This window comes from Dryobates pubescens, chromosome 21 (genome assembly GCF_014839835.1).
Source record: "Dryobates pubescens isolate bDryPub1 chromosome 21, bDryPub1.pri, whole genome shotgun sequence".
NCBI classification, from domain to species: domain Eukaryota; kingdom Metazoa; phylum Chordata; class Aves; order Piciformes; family Picidae; genus Dryobates; species Dryobates pubescens.
Window position 1 is genome coordinate 6,741,803 of NC_071632.1, and position 26,895 is coordinate 6,768,697.

Consider the following 26,895-nt stretch of genomic DNA (forward strand, 5'->3'; position numbering starts at 1 on the left):
CCTCTGGATTCCCTCCAACAGCTCTGTGTCCTCCTTATGCTGGGGCCAGCTGAACTGGAGGCAGTATTGGAGGCAAGGTCTCAGCAGAGCAGAGTCAAGGAACAGAATCCCCTCTCTCCTCTAGCTGCAGCCCAGCACATGGCTGCCTTCTGGGCTGCATGAGGGCAGTGCTGGCTCTGGGGGAGCTTCTCAGCAACCACCACCCCCAAGGCTTTCTCCTCAGGGCTGCTCTCACCCCACATACACGCAGTCTGGCTCTCTGCAAAGTCCCAGTTGAACACAACATGTTGATCAGTGGTTTGACCACTGCAGTTCACCACAGCACCGAGTCCCTCTAGCTGTCAGTCTTAAGCAAAGGAAGCTGCAATCATCACACCGAAGAGTGAAATCTGTCAGTAGGAGAAAAGTTCTTTATACATTCAAGAGCAGCCCATTCAAACACACCATGTAAAACTCTGGAGTTCTACATATATAAAAATATTTAATTTATGTTCTATTCATTATGTGGGGGGGAGTCAGGCTTCAGGAAAATGTTAGCATCTGGCTTCGCCATACAGAGCTCAAGGAGGGCTGGATGGAACAGCTTGCACAATAGGTCTCACCAGGACAGCTTTCAACTGGTCTGTTGGACACTGTTAAAAGCAGCAAGGAAGACTGAAGTTGCACCCCAGCACTGTTAAAAGTTGCTACAAACCCCTAGTGATGGTCACACAGATTGGCTTGGATGGGCAGCAGCAATTTATCGCTTGACCCATGAGGGATCTTTGGTGAGATCTGCATTTTCCGGGCCAAGCACAGCTTGCCCACGAGTGCTCTTCCCAACTGCCAGATACCTGCAAGGAAAGACCAGAAGTGAGAAGCTGCTGCATACAGTTAGACAAGTTAAAGATATTCTCCTCTCAGGAAAGAGTTTCTCAGTGGGGTTTGTTCCCCACTCATCACAACAGGACAGTCTCCAAAGGCTAACCAGCCTGCCTAGCTCCTTAACCTTGCATTCCTCAGGAGTGGAATCCTTCAGGCCAGAAGAGCCAGCTACCCCAGCCAGCAGGTGCATGGCTGAGTGTGCTCTCTCCCAGCCACTTTCTAGACTCTTCAAAAGTAAATCTACCAAAAATTCAGAACACAGGAGGAAGTGAAGTTCCAGCTGCTGGAATGCAGCCAGCAGGCCATCATTAACATCTCTCCTGCTAGGTTACTAAAGCAAACAGTGAAAAGAGCAAGAGAAGAAATCCAAGAACATTACAACAGCTTCTACAAACTGCCCTTCTTCAGATGAGGTTTCTGTTCTCATTCTCCTAAGTGCAGCACAGGCTTACTTGTTAGCTGCATCAATCAGGTTATCACTGCTGACTGCAAAGAGTTGTTCTCGGTGTGTCTGCTTCATGGCGTCTGAAATCCCATACAAGAAATGATCCATTCCTAGTGAAGACAAAACCACAGCCCTGTTAGTGCCCTGGGATCTCAGCTACAGCTAAGGGCATGACTGAATGCAAAGTAAGGCAGATGCTAGAAAGGAGGAATGGAGACCACTGTTCTGAGACAACACCCAAGGTCAGAACTAGGGAGTCATGTTCTGAGGTAGAGAGTTTCCTCTTCAAGAAAAAGGATGCTTCATGTCCTGTTCTGACAAGGGGCCAAGGAGGCCAGTAGCATCCTGGGGTGGATGAGAAGAGCTGTGGTGAGTGGGTCCAGAGAGGTTCTCTTTACCCTCTATACTCTGTCCTGGTGAGGCCTCATCTGGAAGTGGGCCCCTCAGGTCAAGGACTTCAGGGAACTTCTTGAGAGAGGCTATCAGAGCCACAAAGCTGAAGGCAGTGGAACATCTCCCTGTGAGGACAGGCTGAGGGACCCGGGGCTCTTGAGCTTGGATCAGAGGAGCCTGAGGGGTGACCTCATTCATGTTAATAAAGATGTGCAGGGCAGTGTGAGGAGGATGGAGCCAGACTCTGCTCTGGGATGTCCAGTGACAACACAAGGGGCAACGGGTGCAAGCTGGAGCAGAGGAGGTGCCATGGGAACAGAAGGGAAAACTTTCCCTGTGAGGGTGCCAGAGCCCTGGAGCAGGCTGCCCAGAGAGATTGTACAGTCTCCTTTTTTTTGAATCAGGAGACCAATCTTTTTATTTGCTTGCACTGAAGGTCCCTTCAAGCCTGGAGTTGTTTCTTTAATCCACCTCCACCTCCTAGCTGTATTCACCTGACATCAGGGAGCACTTTGAGTGTGAAAACTGCAGTAGAGACTGCATCGTGGTGGTTCATCAAGGCAGCACCAGGATTTGACTGCTTGGTTGAAGCTGTCTTACCTCTGCCAAGTACAAATTGTACCAGGGAATGCAGTTGAGCAAAATAAGTGTTTTCTTCCCTTTACAGTTAGGATACAAATAAATAAATATGCTGACAGCTCTGAGGCTGCTGGGAACAGACCTTTATCTGAAGGAGCTATTGGTGCATCGACAGCAGCAAAAACTGCTAGCTTGGCTTCATCGATGTCTTGTTGGGTGAATTCTCCACGTCTGGCCCATTCCACTGCTCTTTCAAAGGTTTTCAAGGTGGTTAATGAGTTTGGGTCTCTTAGAAGAGAAAAAAAAGAGTTTAATTAATACAATTAATTACTTCAGCCTTACAAAATGAAAGCCTGCAGCTGCTCTGTTCTCACATCACTCACAGTTTACTACGCGCCACACAAACACACAGAGGTGAAGATTAAACCGAAAGATAAACTTCCTTTTTGTGGACAAAAAAGGTTCAGTTGCCTAGAAGCAGCTGCAAGAGAGCATGCAGAGAACTGGAGCTAAGAGATGGTAACCCAGCAGTGTTTGCTGCGAGGGCTTCGCAAGCATCACTGCCAGGAGTACAGCAGCAGTGTTACTGATCTGCTGTATCTCCACCAAGCTGTTCTTCCTGCTACACCTGGTTTTGCTCTCTGTAACAGGTTAACAACTACTGAAATACTAACCAGGACAAGTCCTACCATGTTGAAGCTCCATTCAGGCAAGGCTGCCCAAATTGTAGCTGGGAATCCCCACCAAGCACTGTCCTAGTCTGCTGCTGCTCTAGGAGAATGATGTCAGCCAGGACTCTAACAAGTCAACATGCAGGGTCCTGCATCTGAGTCAGAAGTAGTTCTTCAGCATGCAAGTGGTGAGATTCTGGAACAGGCTGCCCAGGAAGGCTGTGGCTGCCTCCCTGGGGTGTTGAAGGCTAGGCTGGATGCGGCCTTGAGCAGCCAAGTCTAGTTGAGAGGTGTTCCTGCCCATGGCAGAGAGGTTGGAGCAGAGGATCTCTGGGGTCCCTTCCAACCTGAGCCATTCTAGGATTCTACCCACAGGATACTTTCAGCAAGGATTATATCTAATCTTTAATACCTCCAATTAAAATTAATTCAAAATGCTTTGGCAAGACCAGTGCAAGGTTCTGGATTGGCACAAAATGAGGAAAACAAAAGGAGAAAGCCCTTCCAGCTCATCAGCAGCAATGCTTTCTGCTGAACCTCTGACAACTCCAGGCAGTCACCTGAGGAAGCTGCACATTTCCAAGCTCAGGACCTCGGGGAGCAGCATCATTCTTCTTCCTAATCTCAAATTTAGACTAGGCTTGAATTCTCAGGGCTTTTGCAGCCCAGTAAAAAACAAGAGGCAGGCAGTTTTACTGAACTCTGGTACTAAGACTTAAGTGCAGAGTCACAAGAAGCAGAGATACCAGAGGCTTTCCCAAGGATAGAGAAAGCAGAGAAAGTGAGGAAGGGTTCATGATATCCATTCAGCAATTAACCTTTACATCAGCAGCCCTGAATCACTTCCTGCTGATTTCATTTTTCTTTCACTTCATCTTGAAAGAGAGCTCCAGCTAAACCAAGGCACATGCAAGTGGTCACCTCTCACAAGCAGGGAACAAACCAACCCACCTGTAGGAGTAGAAAGTGAAGATGCCATTGTGGCTCAGTTTAGCACCTCCACCATAAGCTCCTCCTTTCTCCCTGATTTCTCTGTGCAGGAATTTAGCTGTCATCAGCCGTGCAAGAACTCGAAGGCTGCAATGAGAGAAACACCAACAGCAAAGATGGGAAATGGACAACAGCAAGAGCCTCAACTTCCTCTGAAGTTTGCCCATTTGCAATGCACTGTCTCTTGTAATCTACAACAAGAGCAGTACTCAGTATTGACTAAAAGCTGAGTGATGAGGCAGCACTGGCAAAATGGCACTGCCTTGGAACGTTCCCTGACTATTTCCGTTTCTTTCACTCTAATGCAATGTGAGAGCAGACTGCCAAGCTTTGTTACATGCAGTAACATTGTCAGAGGCATCCAAGCAGGCAGGGCCGTTTTATCTGGAAGTTAGGAGACAGCAGCCCCTGCTTACCTGATCTCAGCCTTTATTAAAACAGGGCCCTAGCCACACACAGTTACTCCGTAAGGATTTTGTGACAGCTGCACTGCAAAGCATTCCCTACCAACATTCCACTTTCTGTGCTCAGCCCAACACTTCTCATTCTGCTTTCTGCTATGCAGCACACGCAAAAGCTCCCTGCTGGCTCTGTTTCCCACCTTGCATAGTCTGCAGCTGTGTAGGGAACTGTTCGAACGCACTCCCCAACGTAGTTCACTGGGAAGGGAAGGACAAAATGGGTCTTCATTGGGCATGGCTTGAAAGTAGGATCCTAAGAGAAAAATGCATTATGGTCAGTTAGCAGAGGTGAGACAATTTACCCACTGGAGAACTCTGGCTTCTTTGAGAACTATGAAATTCTGCCAAGCATACAGACAAATGCTAAAGCTCTGCCTGACCTACACTAAAGCCAGGGACACTTCACTCTTGCCCCTATCAGCAGTCCAGCACACAGAAGTTCCTTGGCAAGCTAAAGAACAGACACTGGACATCATCTCCCTATCCTTGCACAGCAGCTTCTCAGTTGTGCAGAAGCTGTATTAGTACCAAAAACTTGGCTGGCATTGTTCCCCTGCCATGGCTTTACATGGATTGAAACAACTCTCCACAACTCTCCCCCTTGTGTGGCCTCACAAGTCCATGGTCACCACACCACATTTCAATCCATCTACTCCATCGCAGATCCTGAACACAGAAACCAAAACCCACCAAGAAATGCAAACTAGTCATGAACAGCAGCAGCTACATGCATCAGCTCAGACATCCCCTGCAATAAACTCTCTTCTTCCCTACAACCTCACCTCAGAACTTCCAGTTCTCTTCGTGTCCCCAGGCCCCTGCAGCCCCTGCTGCTTCACCTCTCTCATGCGTGCACCTGCTTGTGCGCTTCCTCAAGCACCCCCAGGAGCTTTTATGACTACATTTCAATACTCCCAAGCTTTTTGTAGCTGCAGAGACCAATTCCCCAGCCCCTCACATAGCTCCAGCACAGCAGCATCCACATCACTAATCAGCAAGCAAACCTACGGGCTGAACTCTCCCTGCCTTCCTCTCTAAGGAAAGCTCAGGGTGTGCCAGGTGGTTTTTCAAATACAGGTTTTCATTTTTGACTTCATTGTCACTGATGCTCTAGTGTCAGGTGTCACTCCATTTCAGAATCATTTAGGGAGGAAAGGAGAGGAAGGAATGGATGAACTGGAAGTGACAGCACATTGAGCCTGGTTCTGAAGGAAACCCAAGTTAAAACCCAAATAAGCCTCAGTCCCAGGAGGCAGCACAAGCGAGTGTTTGCCTGCATGTGTGGACACAGCCACCCAGAACCAAAGGGAAGGTAACAAACGGGATGACACAGAGGGATCAAGAAGTTTGGTGGCCAGTTCAAGGGAACAATCCAGTCAGAGGGTAGAACTGAAGGGCACATTATGTTCAGTGCTGTGCTCCTAAGTAGTAAAAGAATCTGTAACAGCTGAAGATGGACCTTTAGTACCAGCAAGCGCCCGGGAACACCAGTATCCCCAACCAGTTATGTACTTACATTAACTAGTTTCCTTGTGATCTGCAAATCAGGAAGCATTTCACTTCCTACAGGTCTGACTTCTGAAGATTTCTACAAGAGACCCAAGCCCTCCAGTTAAGAGATGATTTAACAATTTGTGGCAAGGATACTACAAATGCAACCTGTGGTCTCAAACCCCTTCAAACTGTTCCCAGACTGTGTCTTCACAAACATAAGCAAGCTACTCAATTACTTCTTTATACTTGAAATTCTAAGCAAATGCCAAATGCATTTTCTTCCAGGAGAAGTCTGGCACTGAAAGACACCAAGATAGGGATTAAATGAGCCCCAGTAAGTTTCAGACTAAAATCATGGGTAGGGAACTAGGAGCTTCTTGCAGTCTCATCAGAAATGAAGACTGATCTGCATATTGACAGAGCAGATCCTTTGTCCATTTCATTGAATCAAGCACAATTTGTGCCAAATGTCCTGAGCACCCAGATGACAAAACACATTCCTAAAAGCTGTGGAGCTGCATGTCATGCCCTATTTCCTTTTGGCCAACATTTCAGTAAAGCTCAGCTAAAGAAATTCTCATTGTATGCAACAAAGAAAGAAAGAATTTCTTTCTCCACATCCCAGGCAAAAGCAGCGAGGCCAGGGGAAGGCCTGGCAGCTGAAGCAGAGCATCATCACTGTCTGTGTTCTTGTGGTGAAGGCAGCCTCTGTGGCAAAACACACAGCAGCTGATCACAGAGCTGTCTCCTGCAAAGCTATCTTTGTATGGACACAGGACCTGAGTTTAAAACCATCCCCTGACACAATGGCCTTTACACATGATCCAAGTGACTGTGCCTGATGCCCCAGCCACGACTGAACTCATCTCTTACCTCAATCACATGGGGACGAACGGGTTTTCTCTCTTTCTTACTTCTAGCTATGCCCTTTATAAACTTCTCTACTTCTTTAGATGCCTCTGATATTTGCTGAGGTGCTGCATTCACTGAACACCTGTTAAAAACATATACTGAGTTGCAGTAACTTTTTGTCTTTTCAGACAGTCTTCTGTGATTGGCAGCACTGCTTTGGGGTGCACAGCACTGCTTTGTGGTGCACAGCACTGCTTTGGGGTGCACAGCATTTTCTAGTAAATCATCAGGCTAGCTGAGAGGTGTCCCTGCCCCTCCATACGGTGGGGAGCTTCAAGGAGATGATCTCTGAGGTCCCCTCCAACCTGAGCCACTCTAGGAGTCTATGACCTCCCATTTCACACAACCCCAGTACTCTCAGAAATGCAGATTCATAGCCCATGGTTTCTCTTTAGCCCAAATGCTCCTTGTCTCTCAGCTGGAGCTCACCTGATGTTGTCACTGTTCAGCAAATACTTCTTAATGCGGGGCAGTTTGCGGAGGACTGGTTTCATATCAGACATTTCTGCTATTCTCTTCATCAGCTTCACCTGGAATGGAAGGGAGGCAGAAGGAATAGACACTGAGCCAAGAGAAAGAATTAGCAACAGCAAGCACTGCAATTCCAGTCTTGAGGAACTGGGCCTCACTGAAGGACACCACTCATTTCTCACCTGATCCATGCCACCAAACATTTCTTCCAGCTCCCCAGAGGGTGTGAGGTTTTTGCTGGCTCTGATAGATGCATACAAATGCCCAGAGTCTGGAACCCCATTAGACAGCTCCTGAGCACTCGTCTTAACCAGCACTCTGAAATGTTCTTCCTCCTCAAATCGGGGGCTGGAAAAGAGCAGGAGCAGGTCTTTAGGTCCCAAGTGAAAGCACAGCAATGAAATTTGTAATACTGCATTAAAGTAACACTGGAATGGCTCAGAGATCATCCAACCTCCCCACCATGGGCAGGGATGCCTCTGAACTAGACTCAGCTGCTCAAGACCTCACCCAACTTGGCCTTCAACACCCCCAAGCAGGAGGTAGCCACAACCTCCCTGGGCAGCCTATTCCAGAGTCTCACCACCCTCCTACTGAAGAACTTCTTCCTAAGTTCCAGTCTAACCCTGCTCTCCCTCAGCTTCAAACCATTCCCCCTTGTCCTGCCTCTAGACACCCTCATGGAAAGTCCCTCTGCAGCCTTCCTGGAGGATGCCTTCAGCTATTGGAAGGCAGCTCTAAGGTCCCCCCGAGTCTCCTCTTCTCCAGGCTGAACAGCCCCAGCTCCCTTAGCCTATCCTCATAGAAGAGGTGCTCCAGCCCTTGGATCATCTTTGTGGCCCTCCTCTGGACTCACTTCAACAGCTCTAGGTCCTTCTTATGATGGGGACAGCCAAGTTCAACAAAGAGCTTTTAAACTGTTAGTTCTCCACTTGATCCACTCTACAGCCATGCAAATGATGGAACGATTAGGAACTGAGAGCCTCTAAAGTCACAGCTATGAAAAGCAATCCCAAAGTAGGGTCTCTAAGAAGAAGAGAAGGAAAGTGAAAACCCCAAACACATGCAAAAATAGAAAGGGACTCGATATACTGTACTTGTTAAATATTTCACTCCACAAATGCATCATGTCTGGCAGATTTCTATCCAAGCACAGAGATGAAAAGAGCACACCCTGAAGGAAAAAACAAAACAAAACAAAACACAAAGACCCCTTTCACAAAAGGCAGCCAAAGCAATGGCTTGGAAATGCACAACTACTGCTTATGAAAGGGATGCACTGATGCCAAGCCAAAGCTATCACAAACCCACTTTAATGCAGGCTGTGCTACTCCAGTCAGAGCAGACATGAAATGTGATTTTCTTCACACAAAGCAAGCCTGGCAAGCCATAGATTCATAGAATGGGTTGGGTTGGAAGGGACCTTAAATATCATCTAGTTCCACCCTCCCTAGCCATAGGCAGTGACACCTCCCACTAGATGAGGTCACTCAAGGACTCATCCAACATGGCCTCATCCAACCATCCCTCTCCAGCCTTTCTGTAGGATCTCTTCAGGTACTGTAAGGCAGTTCTTAGGTTTCCCCAGAGTCTTCTGCAGGCTGAACAAGCCCAGCTACAAGTTTTCAGCGCACATCAGCTGCCCTTCTGCCTGGAAGCCTTGCCTGCCCCTGGCCTGCAGAGCTGCTGCTGCAAGGATAACATGCTTCTGAAGCTTGTGATGGATTTACCTGTTCGTACACATCCAGGTGGGAATCATCTGGAATGATGTGTGGGCTGACATACATCCCACCTGTTTTTAGTTCTATTTTCTGGGCTTGCTCCCTGTAATCAAGGGCTCCACATCCCATCCTGTGAAAGACAAGAGAGCCTCATCACCCTTTCCAGTGTACACCAAAAGCAGGCTTTGCAAAGTGGCCTGTTGAAGCCAGTACTAATGTAGCAACTGGACGGCTCGAGGCATTATAGAGCAAACAAATACTTCACACCTTATAAAAGCTGCACACCAAACCTTTCACTGAGAGCTTCCTGTTCCTTCAAATGGTATATTAAAGAGTATGTTTTATGCCCAGCCTTGCTACCATCATCTATGTGGAACTGCATTAATGAGCATCTCCTCAGCTGTTCTCACCAACAAAAAGAATTGATTCCTCCCAGCTCAGGCCATTTGTTCTGCTCTGTGCCACTCCTTCCCCTGAAATGGACTCAGCATTTCTGTCACCACATGGTGAAACCAGACCAAAAATCTATCCAAGTGAAAAGTTTAATTTCTGCTGGGCTGCTTTTTATTTATATGAACTTTGCAGTCTGCTCAGAGACTGCCTGTGATGGTGCTGGGGAACGAGGCAACGCGGAGGCCACCTGAGAAGGGAAAAGCAGTTGGCAACTACATGGGGAAGAGGGAAGGCCATTGCTTGTGCAGAACATAAACTTAGCAGCACTTCTCTTCTGCAACAAGAGATGCTGAAGACCACTAAGAGCAATGTTCATTCAGTAATGCTGTATTATGCAAGAAGCAAACCTCTCACTTGGTAATGACGTTGCAGAAGAGCGGCACGTATGGTTTGAGCTCCTCAGGAAGCGTATTCAGGCTGGAAACGGCTCGGAAATAAACCACCCCATTGGTTGGCTGAGCACAGTACTGGACAGGAATGTCATCAGCTAAGAAGTGAAAAAAACAAACAAACAAACAAAAAATAGGCAAAGAATAACCAACAACTTCCTGCTACAAAGACAAAAGCAAAACAATTTCTTACAAGCTCTTCCTGTTAAGAGTTATTCCCTGTTAGTGCTTCAGTGCCACTTCTCGTTTAAGCTTTGCACACTGCAGGGAGGCTGGGCTCAGGGGGTTTGGTTGTTTCTCTTCAAGGTAAGGACAATACACCTAGACAACCTGAAGAGATACTGTTGACAGAGCTCACAATCAGATAAATGAATGGTAGTTTTTATTTCTGAACAAGTCAAGAAGTTTGTCTCCCTTATTCTTTGCTTTCATCTCCTCAAAAGGGTGCTGAAACAGGTTGCCCAGGGAGGTAAGTTGAGGCCCCATCCCTGAAGATATTTCAGGTCAGGCTCAACAAGGCTCTGAGCAATTTGATCTAGTGGAGGATGTCCCCGAGGACTGTAGGGGGTTGGATTAGATGACCTTTGGAAGTCCCTTCCAATCCAAACCATTCTAGGATTCTATTCTATGAGAACTGACCTAGAGCATTAGAGCAAACACATCAGAATTTTCACAAACCCAGGCCATTTCAGCATCAAAATGATGCAGTACTTGACACCTGCTGCTGGCTTTCACAGTTAGAAATATAATAGAGAGTGGGATTACCTGCAAGATTTTGACAGAACCCTAACAAAACTGAGACCTAACTTCTTGTTTCCTATCAACCCATGGGGCAGCCACTAGCAAAGCAGGCAGAAACTTCCACTGGAGTTAGGAACAACACTAAGTTTTAATTGTTTTGTTTTCCCCTCATGGCTCCTGTACATCATATTCTGTAAAAAATGAGCAGGGAGAGAGAGCAGTAAGGAAGGCTTGCTGCACAATGTGCCTGCCCTGGAAAGGGGTGAGATTGCTCAAGAGCAGGGGAGCACACTGCCTGGGGGCAGGGCAGGCAGCAAGGAGATCACATCAGCAGCACTACAGCCGGGACTGAGACTGCTGAAGGCAGGCTGAGGGAGCTGGGGTGCTTTAGCTTGAAGCAGAGGAGCCAGAGGGGTGACTTCATTCACGTTGATAAAGATGTGAAGGGCTGTGTGGGGAGGACAGAGCCAGGCTCTGCTCAGTGATGTCCAGTGAGAGGATAAGGGCCAATGGGTGCAAGCTGGAGCAGAGAAGGTGCCATGGGAACAAAAGGGAAAATTTTCTCACTGAGGGTGCTGGAGCCCTGAAGCAGGCTGCCCACAGAGGTTGCAGAGTTTCCTTCTCTGGAGACATTCAAAACCTGCCTGGATGTGTTCCTGTGTGACCTGCCCTGGGTGATCCTCTAGCAGGAGGGCTGGACTGGATGAACTTTCGAGGTCCCTTCCAATCCCTAACATTCTGCAGTTCAGTGAAGGGCGAGTGGCTGATTGGAGCCGCGAACAGCCCCATGCTGCCCCCCAGAGGCGACAGCCGGAAGCACCTGCAGAGCCACTGCACGCTGCCTGCTACAGAGCCGGTGGACTAGAGGAAAAGCACCGTAACTGGGGACAGCAAACAGAGAGGAAACGTTTGCTTTGCAAACAGAGCAACATCTGGGCAAACAGCAGGGTAACAAGCCAACAGTACCCTGAGTCCTTTGAGGATGAAATTGTCGTTACACCAACCTGTGAGCCTTGTCTCCAGCACCGTGAATGGGATTCTGGGCTCGATGTCGGTCACTTTTAGAAGCGGAAGACAAGAGGTGTCATCAGGCTTGCTTTGAAAAGCAATTAATTCCAGACCTTGCAAGGAGAGCAGAACACCAGCTTGTCATTGCCAGCTTTTAGCAAAAGTGCTATAAAAACCTACTGAGCTGATGCAGAGAGCAGAAAAACACAGGAGTTTGAGGTTTGGAATTTTCTGTCTACAGCTCATTCAGACATCACGGAAATTCTGCAGGTTCTCACCTTGCAACAGCAAACAGAACACTCCACAGTTCCAAATTCTCTTTCCAACTCCTCTTCACATCCTGTTTACAGTAGCATGCAATTTAAACCCTGAAGAAGTGGTATCTGCCAGCCTGTCCTGTCACCCACCTCTGCAAACACCAACCCAGACCTTGCAGATTAGAAGCTAGTTCTTACTAGCTGGAAGGTAAGAACCCAGTTCTTACACTGATGCAGCTAAACTGTTGTTTCATTTTACATTTCAGCCTTTCAGATTCTGGTTGATCACCCCAAAGTACTTCACCAATTTATCTTAAGTAGAAAGTCTCATCTGATTTTCTGCTCCTCTATCCTCTGTTAGTATCAAAGCTTCAGAAGATTAACATCACTCTTTGGAGGGTATCTCTGACTGTGTTTTACAAAATTAGATGACTGACCAGGGTTTCTAAATTGAAGTTATTGCCCAGAGTACACTGAACACATTATTTTTTAGCTGACTTTTTAAGTAGGAAAGAAATAACATCACAAACTAGAAGTTTGATAGAGGCATGGAGCAGACCTCTATGTTCAAAAGCAAACAGCTTCAAAGTCAATATTGGAATTCATCCTGTACCTAGTGCGAGTTAATGTGGGAAAGAGTAATCAAATCAGTAGTTTAAAACAATTGCCTTGCTTCAGCCCTACTAGAGACATTGAGAAGTCTATTTCTGAGCATAAAAACTTACAGAATATATCAATCATACACTGGAGTGTAAACACCACACTGCACAGGCACACAAATACTCAAACTTACAACAAAAGAACCATGCTGGAGAGTGCATGAGAACTTAAGACATTACACAGAACACCACCAAAAAAAATAATAAAGGGCTGTGATTTTAAGAAGCTAAAAAATACAGCAAAGCATCTTAACCTTTTTCAAAGATTTGGGATTTTTCTTCTTCAGAAAGAGCATTGACCTTTTTTCCTAGCTTTTCTGCTTCCATTTTTGCTTGTTTATCGTGGTAGTCTTCCTCTGGACTCATTGACAGAGTCAGTCTGTGTGGGTTGTCCTGCAGAAACATATCCCAAAAGAAGGCACTTTTGAGGGCAGCTTCCTCCTGTTTTGCCTCAGATTACTGCTGCAGCAGCAGATAAAAACAGTCCGTGCATCACTGGGCTCACACACTATCAAAACCATCACAAACAGGCAATGTGAACTCTTCATTCCATCCTGAGCAGAGTGATGCAAGGGTGGGGAACGGAGGCAGCTCACCACAAGAACAAGCACGAGCAACTCTGTTAGATTTAGAGAGAGTCAGATTCCCTGCAGCCAGCACTACTCATTACTCATTAATTAAAACAAGATTCAACAGCTGTACATAAGGCTGTAAAGCAGCATGACACAAGTTTTATCTGGAGAATGTTCTAAGATGGAGAATCTGCTTAAATGCAAGAGGGTTTCATTAAATCCCTCCTTCAACCTGCCCAAGCTTGAGTGCACTCAGATCCCATATGATGATGCAAAACATGCCTGCCTTAGCCTGCTCAAAAATGTTCCAGCTCAGTCTTGCAGCCCAGAGAGCTCCATGCATTAAGCAACTGTCACAACTGCTGTTGGATTTCTCTTTGTTGGTATCAGACTGTGGAATTCCAGCACCAAAACTCCTCAAGCATTTAAAATTAGCATGTTTCAATCAGAAGTGCTGCTGGCATTCTACACCTAAAATTAGGCAGTATGGTTGTGAAGCCTTCTGTTTAATTCTAATTACAAGACTGTGATTAAAAAAATTAATACTGAAGGGTATTTTTTTCCCATCAGTTTGCCTACCTTAAAATAGGTTTTAACTTTTTCCTGCAGAAATGTGGGATTTTCTTTAAGGCACTGCCTGAACCGGGAGACTTTATCTGCAATCTTCAGCAGCTCCACTGGATCTCCATCTTGATTCCAGCAGGAGGATATATACTGAATGGGAAAGACCAGTTAGGTAAGCAAGATGATCCATCTGCACAGCCACCCCCGTGGTCCAAAACCACCTACTGAGACCCCCAAGTCTGTAAAGACAGGCATCAGATTTCTTTGCTCCTAAAAACACATCACAGAGGAGCACACAAACAAACTTACTGATGTCAGGGCGAGTCCAAAACTTGTAGACTGATGCTTCATCTGGATTTCAATTTTGTGAAGTAGAGCTTCAATCCTATCTTCCTCAAATCCTTTCCTTTGGGAAGGGGTGATGGGAGAAGGAAACCACATCCATTAACACTAATCATTTTGAGTGAAGTTATGGAAAGGAGTTACACCATGGATAAAGCAAGCATCACAACATCATGGCTTCCACACTCCATTCAAACTGGTATGAAATCAACTTTCCAGGCTGTGTCATTTAGCAAAACTAATACCACTAAAGGAGCAGCTGAAGGGAACTGGGGTTGAAGAGGAGGCTAAGGGGAAACCCCACCACCCTTTACAACTACCTCAAAGGAGGCTGGAGTGAGGTGGGGCTCTGTCTCTTTTCTCACTTGCTGCATGTGAGGAGTCCAAACAGAGAGCTACAAGAATGACTGAGGAACCTGAACATCTCTGCTAGGAAGAAAAACTGAGAGACCTGGGGTTGTTTAGTCTGGAGAAGAGAAGGCTGAGAGGGGATCTTATCAATGTCTGTATCTGATGGATGGGTGTCAAGATGAAGGTGCCAGGCTCTTTTCAGTGGTGCCCACTGAGAGGACAAGGAACAGGTACAAGCTGCAACAAAGGAGGTTCCACCTCAAATGACAGATGCCTGGAGCAGGCTGCCCAGAGAAGTTGTGGAATCTCCTTCTCTGGAGACTTTCAAAACCCATCTGGATGTGTTCCAGTGTGACATGCTCTAGGTGATCCTGCTCTGGCAGAGTGGGTGCACTGGATAATCTCTGGAGGTTCCTTCCTACCCCTGACATTCTGTGGTTCTTGAAAATTCAGTACTACTCACACAATAACTTCATCCACTGTTCTGGCAATGATCTCTTTCACAGTATCAATGTCTCTTTCAGCAATACCCTGTAGACCCACGCTGAAATAAGCTTCTCTTGTTGAGCCATTAAACCTAGAATGAAAAGATATTAGTCTCAGTGATAAGTATCAGAACTTAAGCAATAAACCTGCCAGAGGAGGCAGAAGGGGAGGAAAAGCACTTGTCACCAAAGAAGCAAAGGTAAGAGTGCAGGGAAGAGCTAGCAAACACTTCTGAACAGCCAAAATGAAAACCTCAGCTAAATCAGGGCACTGCAGCTGGACCGTATTTTTATCTACCCACTTTTCTTGCTCACTGCTTCAAAAAATACAGCTTTAACTTCTAGTGAATTTTTTGACAAGCCCAAAATCACACTTAGAATGCTTTAGAGTTCACCAGGAGAAACTCTTAGTAAGTTTGACTATTAAAATAAGGTTATTGTGGCATAAATTGCCAGTATGAGAGATGACTTCTCCCAACTTAGTAGTGAGTGGTTTGTGACTTTTAAACATGAGCCAGCAGTGTGCCCAGGTGGCTAAGAAGGCCAATGGCATCCTGGCCTGTATTAGGAATAGTGTGGCCAGCAGGAGCAGGGAAGTCATTGTACCCCTGTACTCTGCATTGGTTAGGCCGCACCTTGAGTACTGTGTCCAGTTCTGGGCCCCTCAGTTTAGGAAGGGCATCAAGACACTTGAACATGTGCAGAGAAGGGCAACAAGGCTGGGGAGAGGCCTTGAGCACAAAGCCCTATGAGGAAAGGCTGAGGGAGCTGGGATTGTTTAGCCTGGAGAAGAGAAGGCTCAGGGGAGACCTCATTGCTGTCTACAACTACCTGAAAGGTGGTTGTAGCCAGGAAGGGGTTGGTCTCTTCTCTCTAGCAACCAGCACCAGAACAAGAGGATTCAGTCTCAAGCTGCACCAGGGGAAGTTTAGGATCGAGGTGGGGAGAAAGTTCTTCACTGAGGGAGTTGTTACCATTGGAATGTGCTGCCCAGGGAAGGGGTGGAGTCACCATCCCTGGAGGTGTTCAAGAGGGGATTGGACATGGCACTTGGTGCCATGGTCTAGTCATGAGGTCTGTGGTGACAGGTTGGACTCAATGATCTTTGAGGTCTCTTCCAAACTTGGTGATACTGTGATATTGCTATAGTGTTGAAACAAAGTGCAGCACTTACCCAACAGCAGGAGAAAAATCTGTACCAACCCCAGACTCAATTAAGGCTTTGTAAAAAGGAGAGTTTGGCCCATCAACCAAGAGTGAAGACAGCAGGCTTAGTGTGAATGTTTCAAAAGTGTCTGTAATGCTGAAAAAGAAAAATGAATACTTAAAAATTAACCTACAAACATGCAGCACCAAGTTAATTTCAGAAGAATTGCTCCTACAAAACAATGCAGAGGAAGCAGGGAAGAAATAATTGGCTGCTATGAACACTGCAGCACACCTTAGGGAACTAAGAGAGTTCTGTGTCTTTCATGAGTAATAGCTAGCATTAAAGCAAGTTAAATTAGGCTGCAAGGGTAGATAAAATTAGTAGTAAGATCATAAAGACCTGCACATGGCAAGAAGCTGAAAGACTGGAAGCCAGTGTTTCCACTGAGTAGCTCTGCAAGGCAATGGTTGATTATTCCTTACAGCTGCTAAAGACAAAAAATTCTGCTTAACAATTAAACTTTCATTTACTAAAGCAGGATTTGTCCAGCTTTCCCATGGCACTCTTTACCCTAAAGGTACTGGGGGACACAGCATATGTCTGCAGCTTGCTTAGAGTTCTAAAATGAGCCTTCGATTCTGAATCTCATTTTGATATACTTACTCTGTCAACAAGTAGCTAACACTGACAGTTGTCTGCTTGGAAGGGTCAGCAGCAAGTGAGTCTGAGCCACATGTTACGCTGTGTTCTCTCTGTAAAGGAAAATAAATACATTGGATGCAGACTAAACTCAGATAAAGGGCTGCAAGACAAAAATTGACTGCTTGCATCTTCATAGCAGCTGAACAAACAAACAAATAATTCCATTAGTCTGGCCTAAACTATTACCCTGCTACATGCAGTTTCTCCAGTTCCAAGACTGGATGCACAGTTTCTTTTGGTTTGTATCATTTTACTTATTTATTCTTTTTACTTACAGGCTTTTCCCAGAGTTTCTGTTTTGGGATGTCAGTATTTGATTCGATTCTCTCAAACTTCACCAGCGCTTCCTCGTGTATTTGTTTCAAATGTTGCTCCAGTGGGAAATTACCATAGGTGAAAAATCTGCATTTCAAACCAATAATGAGGAGTTACCACCAGGTTTGACAAGAAACTTACAGTGACAGCTTTTACTACATTGTGAATTCCCTGTGTTTTCCAGTCAGTTACATCTAGAAAGGAGCATGCTGTTAAGGCCCCCCAGGTTGAAGTCCCACCAGGCTGCATAAAACCCACAGATCTCCTGGTAAAACTCCCACATTTTTCACCTTCTGTTTTATGCTTTAGAGGCCACAACAAGCTAGAATTGGATTAGCTGCAGCAATTTCTTATGGTCCTCACATATAATGTGTCAAATCTGATGATCTGCCTGGGTTTTGCAGGTCAGTCTACCAAGCACATTCCCATAACTACAAGAAGCACTGCTGCCTTCCACTGGATTAAATATGAGCACAAGGTATCTACTCTTACTCCCACATTAGGATTCAAACACAGCTACAGCAGAACACCTTGGATCATGAGAGAAAACAAAGGATGGTCAATTCACTAGCAGGATGTTCCATAAGTGAATGAATCAGACTAACCAACTGACCACAAAATGACATATCACTTTCAAATTGACTTTTGGCTCAAATACTCTATTAGTACCATCAGAACTAGCATTCAGCAAATGAACATCCATGACTTAGAACCTGACACAGCAATGTGTGACTCTGGAGCAAATGAACAGCCATGCATTTGTGACTTCTTTTTATAACTACTTTTGATTTCCAAAAGAATCCCTAGTCTAATCTAGACTATTTGTAGCATGCTCCCTAATATTGGCACCAAATAATTGTGCTCCATTTCCCCCCAACTCCAACCAGTTCAAGGTGAAACACCTGTAAACAAAAACCCCCAGAACAAATCCTCATCATGAAGCAGGCAGACACACTGTAGAGTATCCACCAGCTCTCCTTCCTGCTTCCAACTCGCCCTTCACTGCTCTTCCTAGAGCAAATTTCCTGGCTTCAATGTTGCCCTTACTGCTGCAGAGCACAGGTTGTCTAAGCTGCTGGCCATGGGAAGGGAAACATTTATTGATGCTCTTCCCCTCTCAGAAATACCAACAGAATGCTAACATGCTATATCATGCAGAGTCAGTCAACAACTTCAGGTACCTGGAATTGCTTGGATGATAATGCGTGGCATGGAACTCTTTAAGCTGTTCCCACGTAAGATCAGGAATACATAATGGATCTCCACCAGAGATTACACCATAAGTGTGATCAGGAAGGATTTTACTCTGCAGGTGCTGCATGAATAACCTCTGGTTATCTGTCTTCAGAGGAAAACACCACATTTCAGTAAAAGTCAGCAAAACACATTTTACAAACAACAGCTGTTCAGAAAGACCTCAGAACTCTAACTTACACAAGAACTGCTCCTCGCATCAGCACTGTTCTGTTGTCCCACATACTTTAATAAAACTACACTATCATAGGATGGCTCAGGTTGGAAGGGACCTCAGACATCATCTATTCCAACCTCCTCACCATGGGCAGGGTCAACTAGACTTGGCTGATCAACGCCACATCCAACCTGACCTTCAACACTCCCAGGCAGGAGGCAGCCACAACCTCCCTGAGCAGCCTATTCCAGAGTCTCACCATCCTCATACTGTAGAGCTTCTTCCTTAAATCCAGTCTAACCCTGCTCTCTCTCAGCTTCAAACCATTCCCCCTTGTCCTGTCTTTAGACACCCTCATGAAAAGTCCCTCTGCAGCCTTCCTCTAGGATCCCTTCAGGTATTGAAAGGCAGCTCTAAGGTCCCCCCAGAAGCCTTCTCTTCTCAAGGCTGAAAAGCCCAACTCCCTCAGCCCATCCTCACAGCAGAGGTCAGTTTAATCATGTCCCTTTAAAAGAAAATGCTACAATAAAATCCATTAAAAAGGATCTCTTTTTCTGACATGTAAGCAAACTTTTGACAGGCTACTGTTACTATCCATGTAAATTTCACTAAGGAGGAATGTTGCAATAATGCCACTGATAAACCTGCAGCTTAAGCCGTTTCACCCTCTAGAAGACCTTAAACCAGTCACAAAACTTACAAATGCCCCTTTCATTTCGTTAAAAACAACTCCTTTGAAGACCAGAGGTGTCTGAGGATCAGATGGGTTCTCATGTTCTAACCTCCAACCTTCTTGCCTGAAAAAGTTAGTAACAGGAAATGTGAGGAGTCTGAAGGTTTGGGGTTAGTTTCTCTTAAGTTAAGGCTTGCATACCTTGAGCTGCCCACATCTTACCAGAAATCCAGTTGCCGCAAACATGGAAAGAAAGCTGCATCCAAGTAGACCGACAGGAGATTCTGAAAATCCTTGGGGTTTTGTGTGGAAAATGGATAGAGTGTGTAATCACTAGCTGTGTATAAATAAACATTAGAAGAGCAGAATTTTAGCGAGTCTGAGATGCATTTTGCCCCCATTTATTTTTAATCTCTCCTCTGTGTAACAGCCAGAAGTGAAGGCACTCAGTAAACAGGCATTTTTCCAGAGGAATACTGTCTAATGCTGCTATTATTTTATCATCCAAACTTTGCTCCTGCCATCTATTTAAGTAATTAAATGCTTTGTTGCATACTACAAAGATCCACTTCTACTGGGACTTCAGAACTGCCAAATGAACAACGTAGATTTTGTTGCCTTGCCTGCTTAGGTTTTTTTTTTCATCTCTCCTTCACAACCTTCAGACTTCCCTCTCTGAAAGGAAACTGAAGAGAGCAGGCAGCTCTGCTGCAATAAACCCTCACACATTTCAAGCGGTATCATTTCCTTTGGGCTCACCTGTGAATGCATTCATGAAAGTGGACAGTGATCTGTTTAACATTTTGAAGAAGGGATCTCTGCAGGGATACTTTTGAGAACCACACAGCACGGTGTGCTCGAGGATATGAGGGACTCCGGTGCTGTCCAGCGGAGTGGTCCGGAATTGGATACTGCAAGACAGAGAGCAGCCAGAGGAATACAGCTGTGGGTGATGAAAAGTCCACTCACCTCCTGTCAGCAGCTGTCATTTATGGCAACATCACCCCTGCCTAGCAACTATCATGACAGACAGCAGGGCAGAGTCTGTGAGTGCTGAAGACTCTTGAGTGCTCAGCCACCTGTTCCAGAGGGTCTACAACCTCTGCAATTCTATTTCTGGAGGTGGTACAGGAGCTTGCAGCACATAACTAAATGTATTTCTTTTTTACCCAAAAGGTTAAAAAAAACCCAAAACCAGAACAAACAAAACCCAACTAACCAACCAAAATAAAAAAGAACCAAAAACCACCCAAACAAAACACTTTCTGGAAGCTTATAGAACGAGGAAGTGGTTTACATCTTGCAACTACAAGGCAGTTTAGCAGAAGTCTAGCTTTCAGCTCACTAATTGAAAAGAGGTGATAATAAATTTAAAGTAGTTTAGTGGAGAGCCAGAAAGATGGCTGAAGACATGCCCTGGAAAAAGGGGCTGAGAAAATTTAGCTCCTTTAGCCTGGAGAAGGCAAGGCACAAGAGGACCCAATAGCTGCCCTCTAACATCTACAAGGAGGTTAATGATGAAGACAGGTTCTTTGCATAGATATGCATGATTGAAGACATGAGACAATGCTCAGAAACTGAAGCAAGGGAGGCTCCAATCTGATACTGAAGAACCAATACCCCACGTGCATGGTCAGACACTGAGAGCCTTGCCCAAAGAGGCTTCATAATCTCTGTCTTTGGAAGCCTTTGAGGCCCACCTGGAAACATATCTGAGTAACTGCAGCTAAGATGAAATGTGCCATAAATATATAAATGGCTTACCTGAACAGATTATTGGAGTCCTCCCGAGCCACATGTAAATACCTGGCTCCTGTGGTGTCATGACTAAGCTTCACTGCAGTCAGGAAGAGCTCAGGAACAGCTGTCACCTGAAGCATCAGAAGAAAACATCTTCATTACAGTGTGACTGTAACCAGGTTGAATATGATTAGAAATACAGCAAAAAGGCACACACTGAAACACCAGTAGTTATGGCAGCAAAAGAAAAATCAAGGATTTCAGCTTTCACCAAACAGCAGCCAGTGACGATCACACTGAATGCTCCACACATACAGCAGATGCACAAACTTCCAGCTACGATATTTACTCTACAAGAGTTAACTCCCTGGAGAAACGCGTGTCACCCGGAGAACTGGGTCACAGAGAGGTAACCACAAGTAACTACTGTAGCTTTTTATTCCCACTGACAGCCCAAAGCACCCACAGAAATACTTGGTGCGCAGACTCTTGGCCTCAGTGAGGTCTTTCCAGCCAAAGGCAGATTTACCTATACAGGCACCGGAGTAACCCAGGCGATGCTCACCTGCTTCACAGTGAACCCGTGGATTTGCTCGCCCACCCTGTACTGCAGCGCTCTTTCACTAGCGGAAAGGCTCTTCCACCTCCACGACCTGCCATTCAAACACCTGGAACAACAGTCCCCCAATCAGAACCGACAGTCCCCCAATCGGAACCAACAGGCTCGCCCCGGCGGCGCCGCGGCAGCAGCGAAGGAGCTATCTGTCACCCCTCAGCCCCGCGCTGAGGGACAGCGCCGACGGCAGACCAGGAGCAACCGCCCAGCCCCTGGGTCTCGCCGGCCTCCACCGAGGCGCCGCCCTTGGGACGCGGGCACCCCCAGCCTGCCCGCACCAGGCCTTCTGGACTCTGCCAGGGACACGTTGCGTCGTTCCCCGTCCTTCGGCCGAGACAGACGAAGCCAAATGCAGCACGGACCTCGCCCAGGCCCGCAGCGGGGCCCAGGACAGCGAAGGTAGGGCCGCCTGTTCCACGGGAGCGCACAGCAGAGGAGCTGGGCAAGGCAGGGGAAGGCCTGGCAGGGCCCCACCACCCGCTCCCTTCGACTGTCCCCCGATCCTCACCGGCCGTGGCCCAGCAGCCCAGCAGCCGCCCGGTAGCGGCTCCACATGTCTCAGCACCTCGGCAGCAGGCCGGGCCGGGCCGGGCCGCACCACAGAGCCCAGGCGGCGCAGGCGCCCTGCTCCTGGCCGCATTGGCGGCGGCGGGAGGCCCCGCCCGGGAGGCTGCGCCCGGCCTGCCGCCGGCCCGCCCCGCTCCGTAGCGGTCGAGGGAGCAGCGGAGCGCTGGTGCGGTCGTCCCCAGCTGCTCCCGACTCCTCCAGCCGAGCTCCGGGAGCCGGTTTGGCGGCGGCGAGTGCTTGACCCGCGTTGGGGAGAGGCGTTGGGGAGAGGCGTGGGGGGGGGTGGGCCCCGAAGCGGGACGGAGGGGCATCGAGGGGTGGTAGAGGAGGAACGCAACCGGAGGGGGTGGGGATTGACCTCGGTGGGGGAAGGCTCTTGGAATTGCCTTTGACAGTTCAGGAAGATCTCCGGATAACCTAAGGCTGTGTGGGTGGTAAAGGTTGGTGGACCTCTGAGTAGTGTTCCAAGTGTACCTCTCCTTGCCCAGGTGTTGACAATGCATCTTAGTATTTTAATGCAAAAATTCTGTGAGGAAAGCGAGCAAAGTAAGCCGGAGTAGGAAACTGAAGCAAGCTTTTGGTCCTGTGTTTGCGTGCGTGTTTGCAGGGCCTTTACCTGCGGCACAAGGCCTTTTGTGCAGGGGCTGCAGGGTTTAGGTGCACAAGGAGAGATGTTCTCCCAGTCAGTGTTATAACAGGGAGCTCAGTGAAGCTGCACAGGATGTCCTTGTACCTGCCAGAAAAGTCCTGGGCCATGCCTATGCTTCTATTCCTTCCCTTTTCCAAACTAATAAGATTTCTAGATCACAGAATCACAGACTCAAAGAATTTCAGGGGCTGGAAGGGACCTCAAAAGATCATCTAGTCCAGCCCCCCTGCCAGAGCAGGATCACCTACACCAGAGTACACATCCAGGTGAGTTTTGAGTATCTCCAGAGAGAGAGAGACTCCACAACCACCCTGGGCAGCCTGTTCCAGTGCTCTGTCACCCTCACAGTGAAAAAGAATTTCCCCATATTTACATGAAACTTCCTATGCCTCAACTTCCACCATTGCCCCTTGTGCTGTCACTGGGCACAACTGAGACAGATGGAAAGCTGATAACTGATTTCACATCCCATGTTCAGGGGGGTTCCCAGACAGCCAATAATTGTGACATGTGACCACCGAATTACAAATGCCTGGTTTCTGAATGTAAAGGCCTGATTATCTGTGTAGCTATAAGAGGCCTGATGCCACAAGAGGAGGCTGTGTGGGGTTTCAAACAAAACCAGGGCAAAGAACAGGTGTTTGGCACATTTCATGCTGCTCGTCTTTAGTTCTGTGGCTATGATGGTAACTGAGATGTTTGGAATTTAAAGTATCCTGGGAATTTTGGTCTTTGCTATCTCTGACCTTTTCCTCCACTTCAGTGTCTGGCATGCAGTTGTTTGCCTCCTACTGATGCCTGTGGTCATTCACGTTGGGGATTTTATTACCCTTTGAAACCCTTCTCCCCTCCCCACCCTGCCCTGGCCTCCATCTCCCCGCCAGCTGGACGGCTCCTGTGCACTCGGTGCCGTTCATTTCCTCTGCTTTTCTCATCTGTATTTTCTATGTCATTTTCCCATTTCATTAATTTTAAAATTAAATAAAAAAGCCAATAGCTTGCTGTAGTTAAAGTCTGGATGTTGTGCAGTATCCTATAGACCCTGTCATCTATCCTAATTACGCATCTTTCTCATCCTTCTTTAAGGCTAGTGAAAAGATCCATTAACTTTGATGTAAAGCTTAGATGCAGCATGCAAGTGAATGCAGTTTGTTTGCTTCCTATTTTCATGATAGTAATTTCCTCCTGGCCTCCTACCATTTCACCTCTTGTTGGTTTTCTCCTTTTTTCCTGTATTTGTTAGAGATTAGGTTCAACTCACACCACTTCAGCCTCTCAGTTCAGGAAGGACCTCAGAGAACTCTTTGAAAGACTCCAGTGCAGAGCCACAAAGATACTGAAGAGAGTGGAACATCTCCCTGCTGAGGACAGGCTGAGAGAGCTGGGGCTTTTTAGCTTGGAGCAGAGGAGCCTGAGGGGTGACCTCATTCCCATTAATAAAGATGTGCAGGGCAGTGTGGGGAGGACAGAGCCAGGCTCTGCTCAGGGATGTCCAGTGATAGGACAAGGGGCCATGGGTGCAAGCTGGAGGAGAGGGGCTTCCTTGGGAACAGAATGGAAAACTTTTTCCCTGTGTGGGTGCCAGAGCCTGGAGCAGGCTGCCTAGAGAAGTTGTGGAGTCTCTTTCTCTGGAGACATTTCAAACCTGCCTGTGTATGTTCCTGTGTGACCTGTCCTGGGTGATCCTGCTCTAGCAGGGAGGTTGGACTGGATAATGTTTGAGGTCCATCCCAACCCCTAGTATTCTGTGATTCTGGGTGATTCTTGGTTTTACTACCAGTTTCCTCATTTGACCATAAGCTACTGTCTCTTTTTACAAATTTCTTGCCACCAACACTTAGTTTGCTTCATGGTTTGTAACATTCATCTTAATGGACCATCGAGCTGGCATTTTGCTGCAGAGATTTATTTATTCTTTACTGATGTTTATACTGGAAGGATGAGTTACTGGCTGACTGTTTTCATATCACTGACATAGCATTTGACAGGCAGCTTCTCACAAACTTCACCCATCTAAGTGGGCAGAGTTTCAGAATACATCAAGCATCATTCCTAAACTGGATTTTAATCACAAAATGGAAATCTTTTATACTATCCCTTAGACAACTTTAAAATGTTGTTTTGTTTCTCCTGCTGTTGTCTTTGATGTATTTTGAACAGCAGAGATTTTCTTCTGGGAAACAGAAAAGAAAGTGATCTGTTACAGTATTTTTTCTTCATTTGCTTGCTGTGTGAGATTGCTGCTGCTCAGGTGCAGGCATTACATTGTGAATGTACAGTTGGCTAGGCATAAGGAAGGAACTCTTTACAATGAGAGTAGTAAAATACTGGAACAGGCTGTCCAGGGATGTGGTTGAAGCCCCATCCCCAGAGGCATTCAAGATCAGACTTGATGTGGCCCTGGGCAGCCTGATCTAGTTGGAGGTGTCCCTGATGGCTGAAGGGGAAATAGACAAGATGACCTTGGAGGGTCTCTTCCAACTCAATGCAGTCTCTGAATCTGTAATTTTGCAAACAAGACTTTTGCACCTTAAGAAAAGGATAATTCAGAAAACCCTCACTGCCATGTGAAAGCATAACAAGTATAAAATTCTCTTGTTCAACTTAATAAATCACATAAAAACATTTGAATTACTATGACCAGGTCTTGCTTTCAATTATTAGTGCCAGATTCTATGTAACTTCAGTTGCTTCAAGGAGCTTTTCCATTGGTGAAAATGGGAGCACAGTTTAATCCTCAGTCTTTGATTAGAGAGATACATTTACATTGCTCTCTACAACTACCTGAAAGGAGGTTGTAGACAGGAGGGGGCTGGGCTCTTCTCCCAGGCAACCAGCACCAGAACAAGAGGACACAGTCTCAAGCTGCTCCAGGGGAGGTTTAGGCTGGATGTTAGGAAGAAGTTCTTCATAGAGAGAGTGATTGCCCATTGGAATGGGCTGCCCAAGGAGGTGGTGGAGTCACCATCACTGGGAGTGTTGAGGAGGAGACTGGATGGGGTCCTTGGTGCCATGGTTTAGTTGATTAGATGTGTTGGATGATGGGTTGGATGTGATGATCTTGAAGGTCTCTTCCAACCTGGTCTATTCTATTCCTATTCTATTCCTATCCTATCCTATCCTATCCTGTTCTTACTATTATTTTCCTTCAATAATTTTGTTTTCAGTCACCTACAAGTTTATCTAAATTAAATATTGGGGCTGAAGAGTCCTGTGATTGCACAGGATCTTTCTTTTAAAAAATTCAACTAAAACTATTTTGTGTTTAACAGGAAGTTTCATTCCTTATCCTTTGTGGCAGAAGTTGGTCCCTCCCACTTGTCCTGTGCATCTTTTCTTATCTTCACGGACAAAAGGCTCAAATTTTGCCATGTTAAAATCTCTAGATGCTTTTTTACAGCTGGAAACTGTATTTTCTATCTTATCCCCTACCAAGCATGCTTGGATCTTAACATTTCTCTTTGCACAGAGCATAGACTGAGCTGCACCTTTGTGACAGTTTCAGGCTATGCCTTTAAAAGTTAACTGCAGATTTTCGAGCAGAAGAGTGAAGAAGTGTAAACAAATCCACAGTTGGGTGTAAAAAGGAAAACAAGAGGTTATTCTAAATGAATTTCGTTGGTCAGATGTGTGGGATGTATTCTAGCATTCTCACATTCCACTTCATTCCTTTCTTTCTCTTCTGACTGCCTGGCTGCTTTGCTGGAAGGGATCTTACCTAACAACCTTGAGATAAGCACACTGACTGTCTAATGTCTCTTTTCTCTTCTAATTAGATGAAAAGGGATGGGGAGGGGGAGGTTAGGGGGAAAGCAGAGCAGTTGCCCCCCACTCCTTTTGGGGAGCCCATTAGGGGTTCAGGGGAGGTTCCATGCTTTTTTCTGCCTGTAAACACCTGTATAATATTGTAAATACTGTATATTTGTACATATTCATTGCATTCCATTGTAGAGTTCAGTTGTTGCTTGTAAATATAGCTTCCATTTGCTTTTCCGAGTGAGTGAGCCGAGTTTTTGTAACGTGGTGGTAAAGTTCCAAACCATCACATTACAACCTTGCTTCTAGGTTTTTCTCAGGCTAAATTTAGCAAAAATGTATTTTGTCTGTGACTGCTTCACCCTCCCAGGGGAGAGAACAGTGATCTTCTGCCCAGCTCTGTATTAAATGTTGACAGAAGCAATGTAAAATTCCCTATCAAAGTCAGCAAAAGTTAAAGGAAAAAAGGCTACACAGAAGAGCTACTGAAAGCA

At 46.3% G+C, this 26,895-nt stretch overlaps 1 protein-coding gene across 1 annotated transcript; it reads right to left on the reverse strand.

The window, feature by feature from the left end:
* Positions 1-200: 200 nt before the first annotated feature.
* Positions 201-22,046, reverse strand: PITRM1 (pitrilysin metallopeptidase 1). Its single transcript, XM_054171257.1, has 27 exons — positions 21,938-22,046; positions 21,379-21,481; positions 20,838-20,944; positions 19,833-19,984; positions 19,296-19,410; positions 19,101-19,197; positions 18,171-18,331; positions 16,950-17,076; positions 16,636-16,724; positions 15,997-16,125; positions 14,801-14,914; positions 13,954-14,050; positions 13,660-13,794; positions 12,763-12,901; positions 11,589-11,705; positions 9,809-9,941; positions 9,011-9,131; positions 8,378-8,454; positions 7,463-7,628; positions 7,239-7,339; positions 6,771-6,891; positions 5,920-5,991; positions 4,544-4,656; positions 3,904-4,029; positions 2,424-2,569; positions 1,317-1,419; positions 201-833 (listed from the first exon to the last, which is right to left on the reverse strand). Exons 1-27 carry the CDS (start codon positions 21,982-21,984, stop codon positions 740-742), a joined length of 3,102 nt encoding a protein of 1,033 aa, XP_054027232.1. The 5' UTR covers positions 21,985-22,046; the 3' UTR covers positions 201-739.
* Positions 22,047-26,895: the final 4,849 nt, after the last annotated feature.

Coding starts and splice junctions, on each gene's coding strand:
- PITRM1 (XM_054171257.1), bottom strand. CDS start 21,984: ATGTGGAGCCGCTACCGGGCGGCTGCTGGGCTGCTGGGCCACGGCCG. Junction 16,725..16,949: donor AGAAACTCTGGGAAAAGCCT/GTAAGTAAAAAG, acceptor TTTCCTTTACAG/AGAGAACACAGCGTAACATG. Junction 1,420..2,423: donor AATAGCTCCTTCAGATAAAG/GTCTGTTCCCAG, acceptor TGTCTTCACTAG/GAATGGATCATTTCTTGTAT.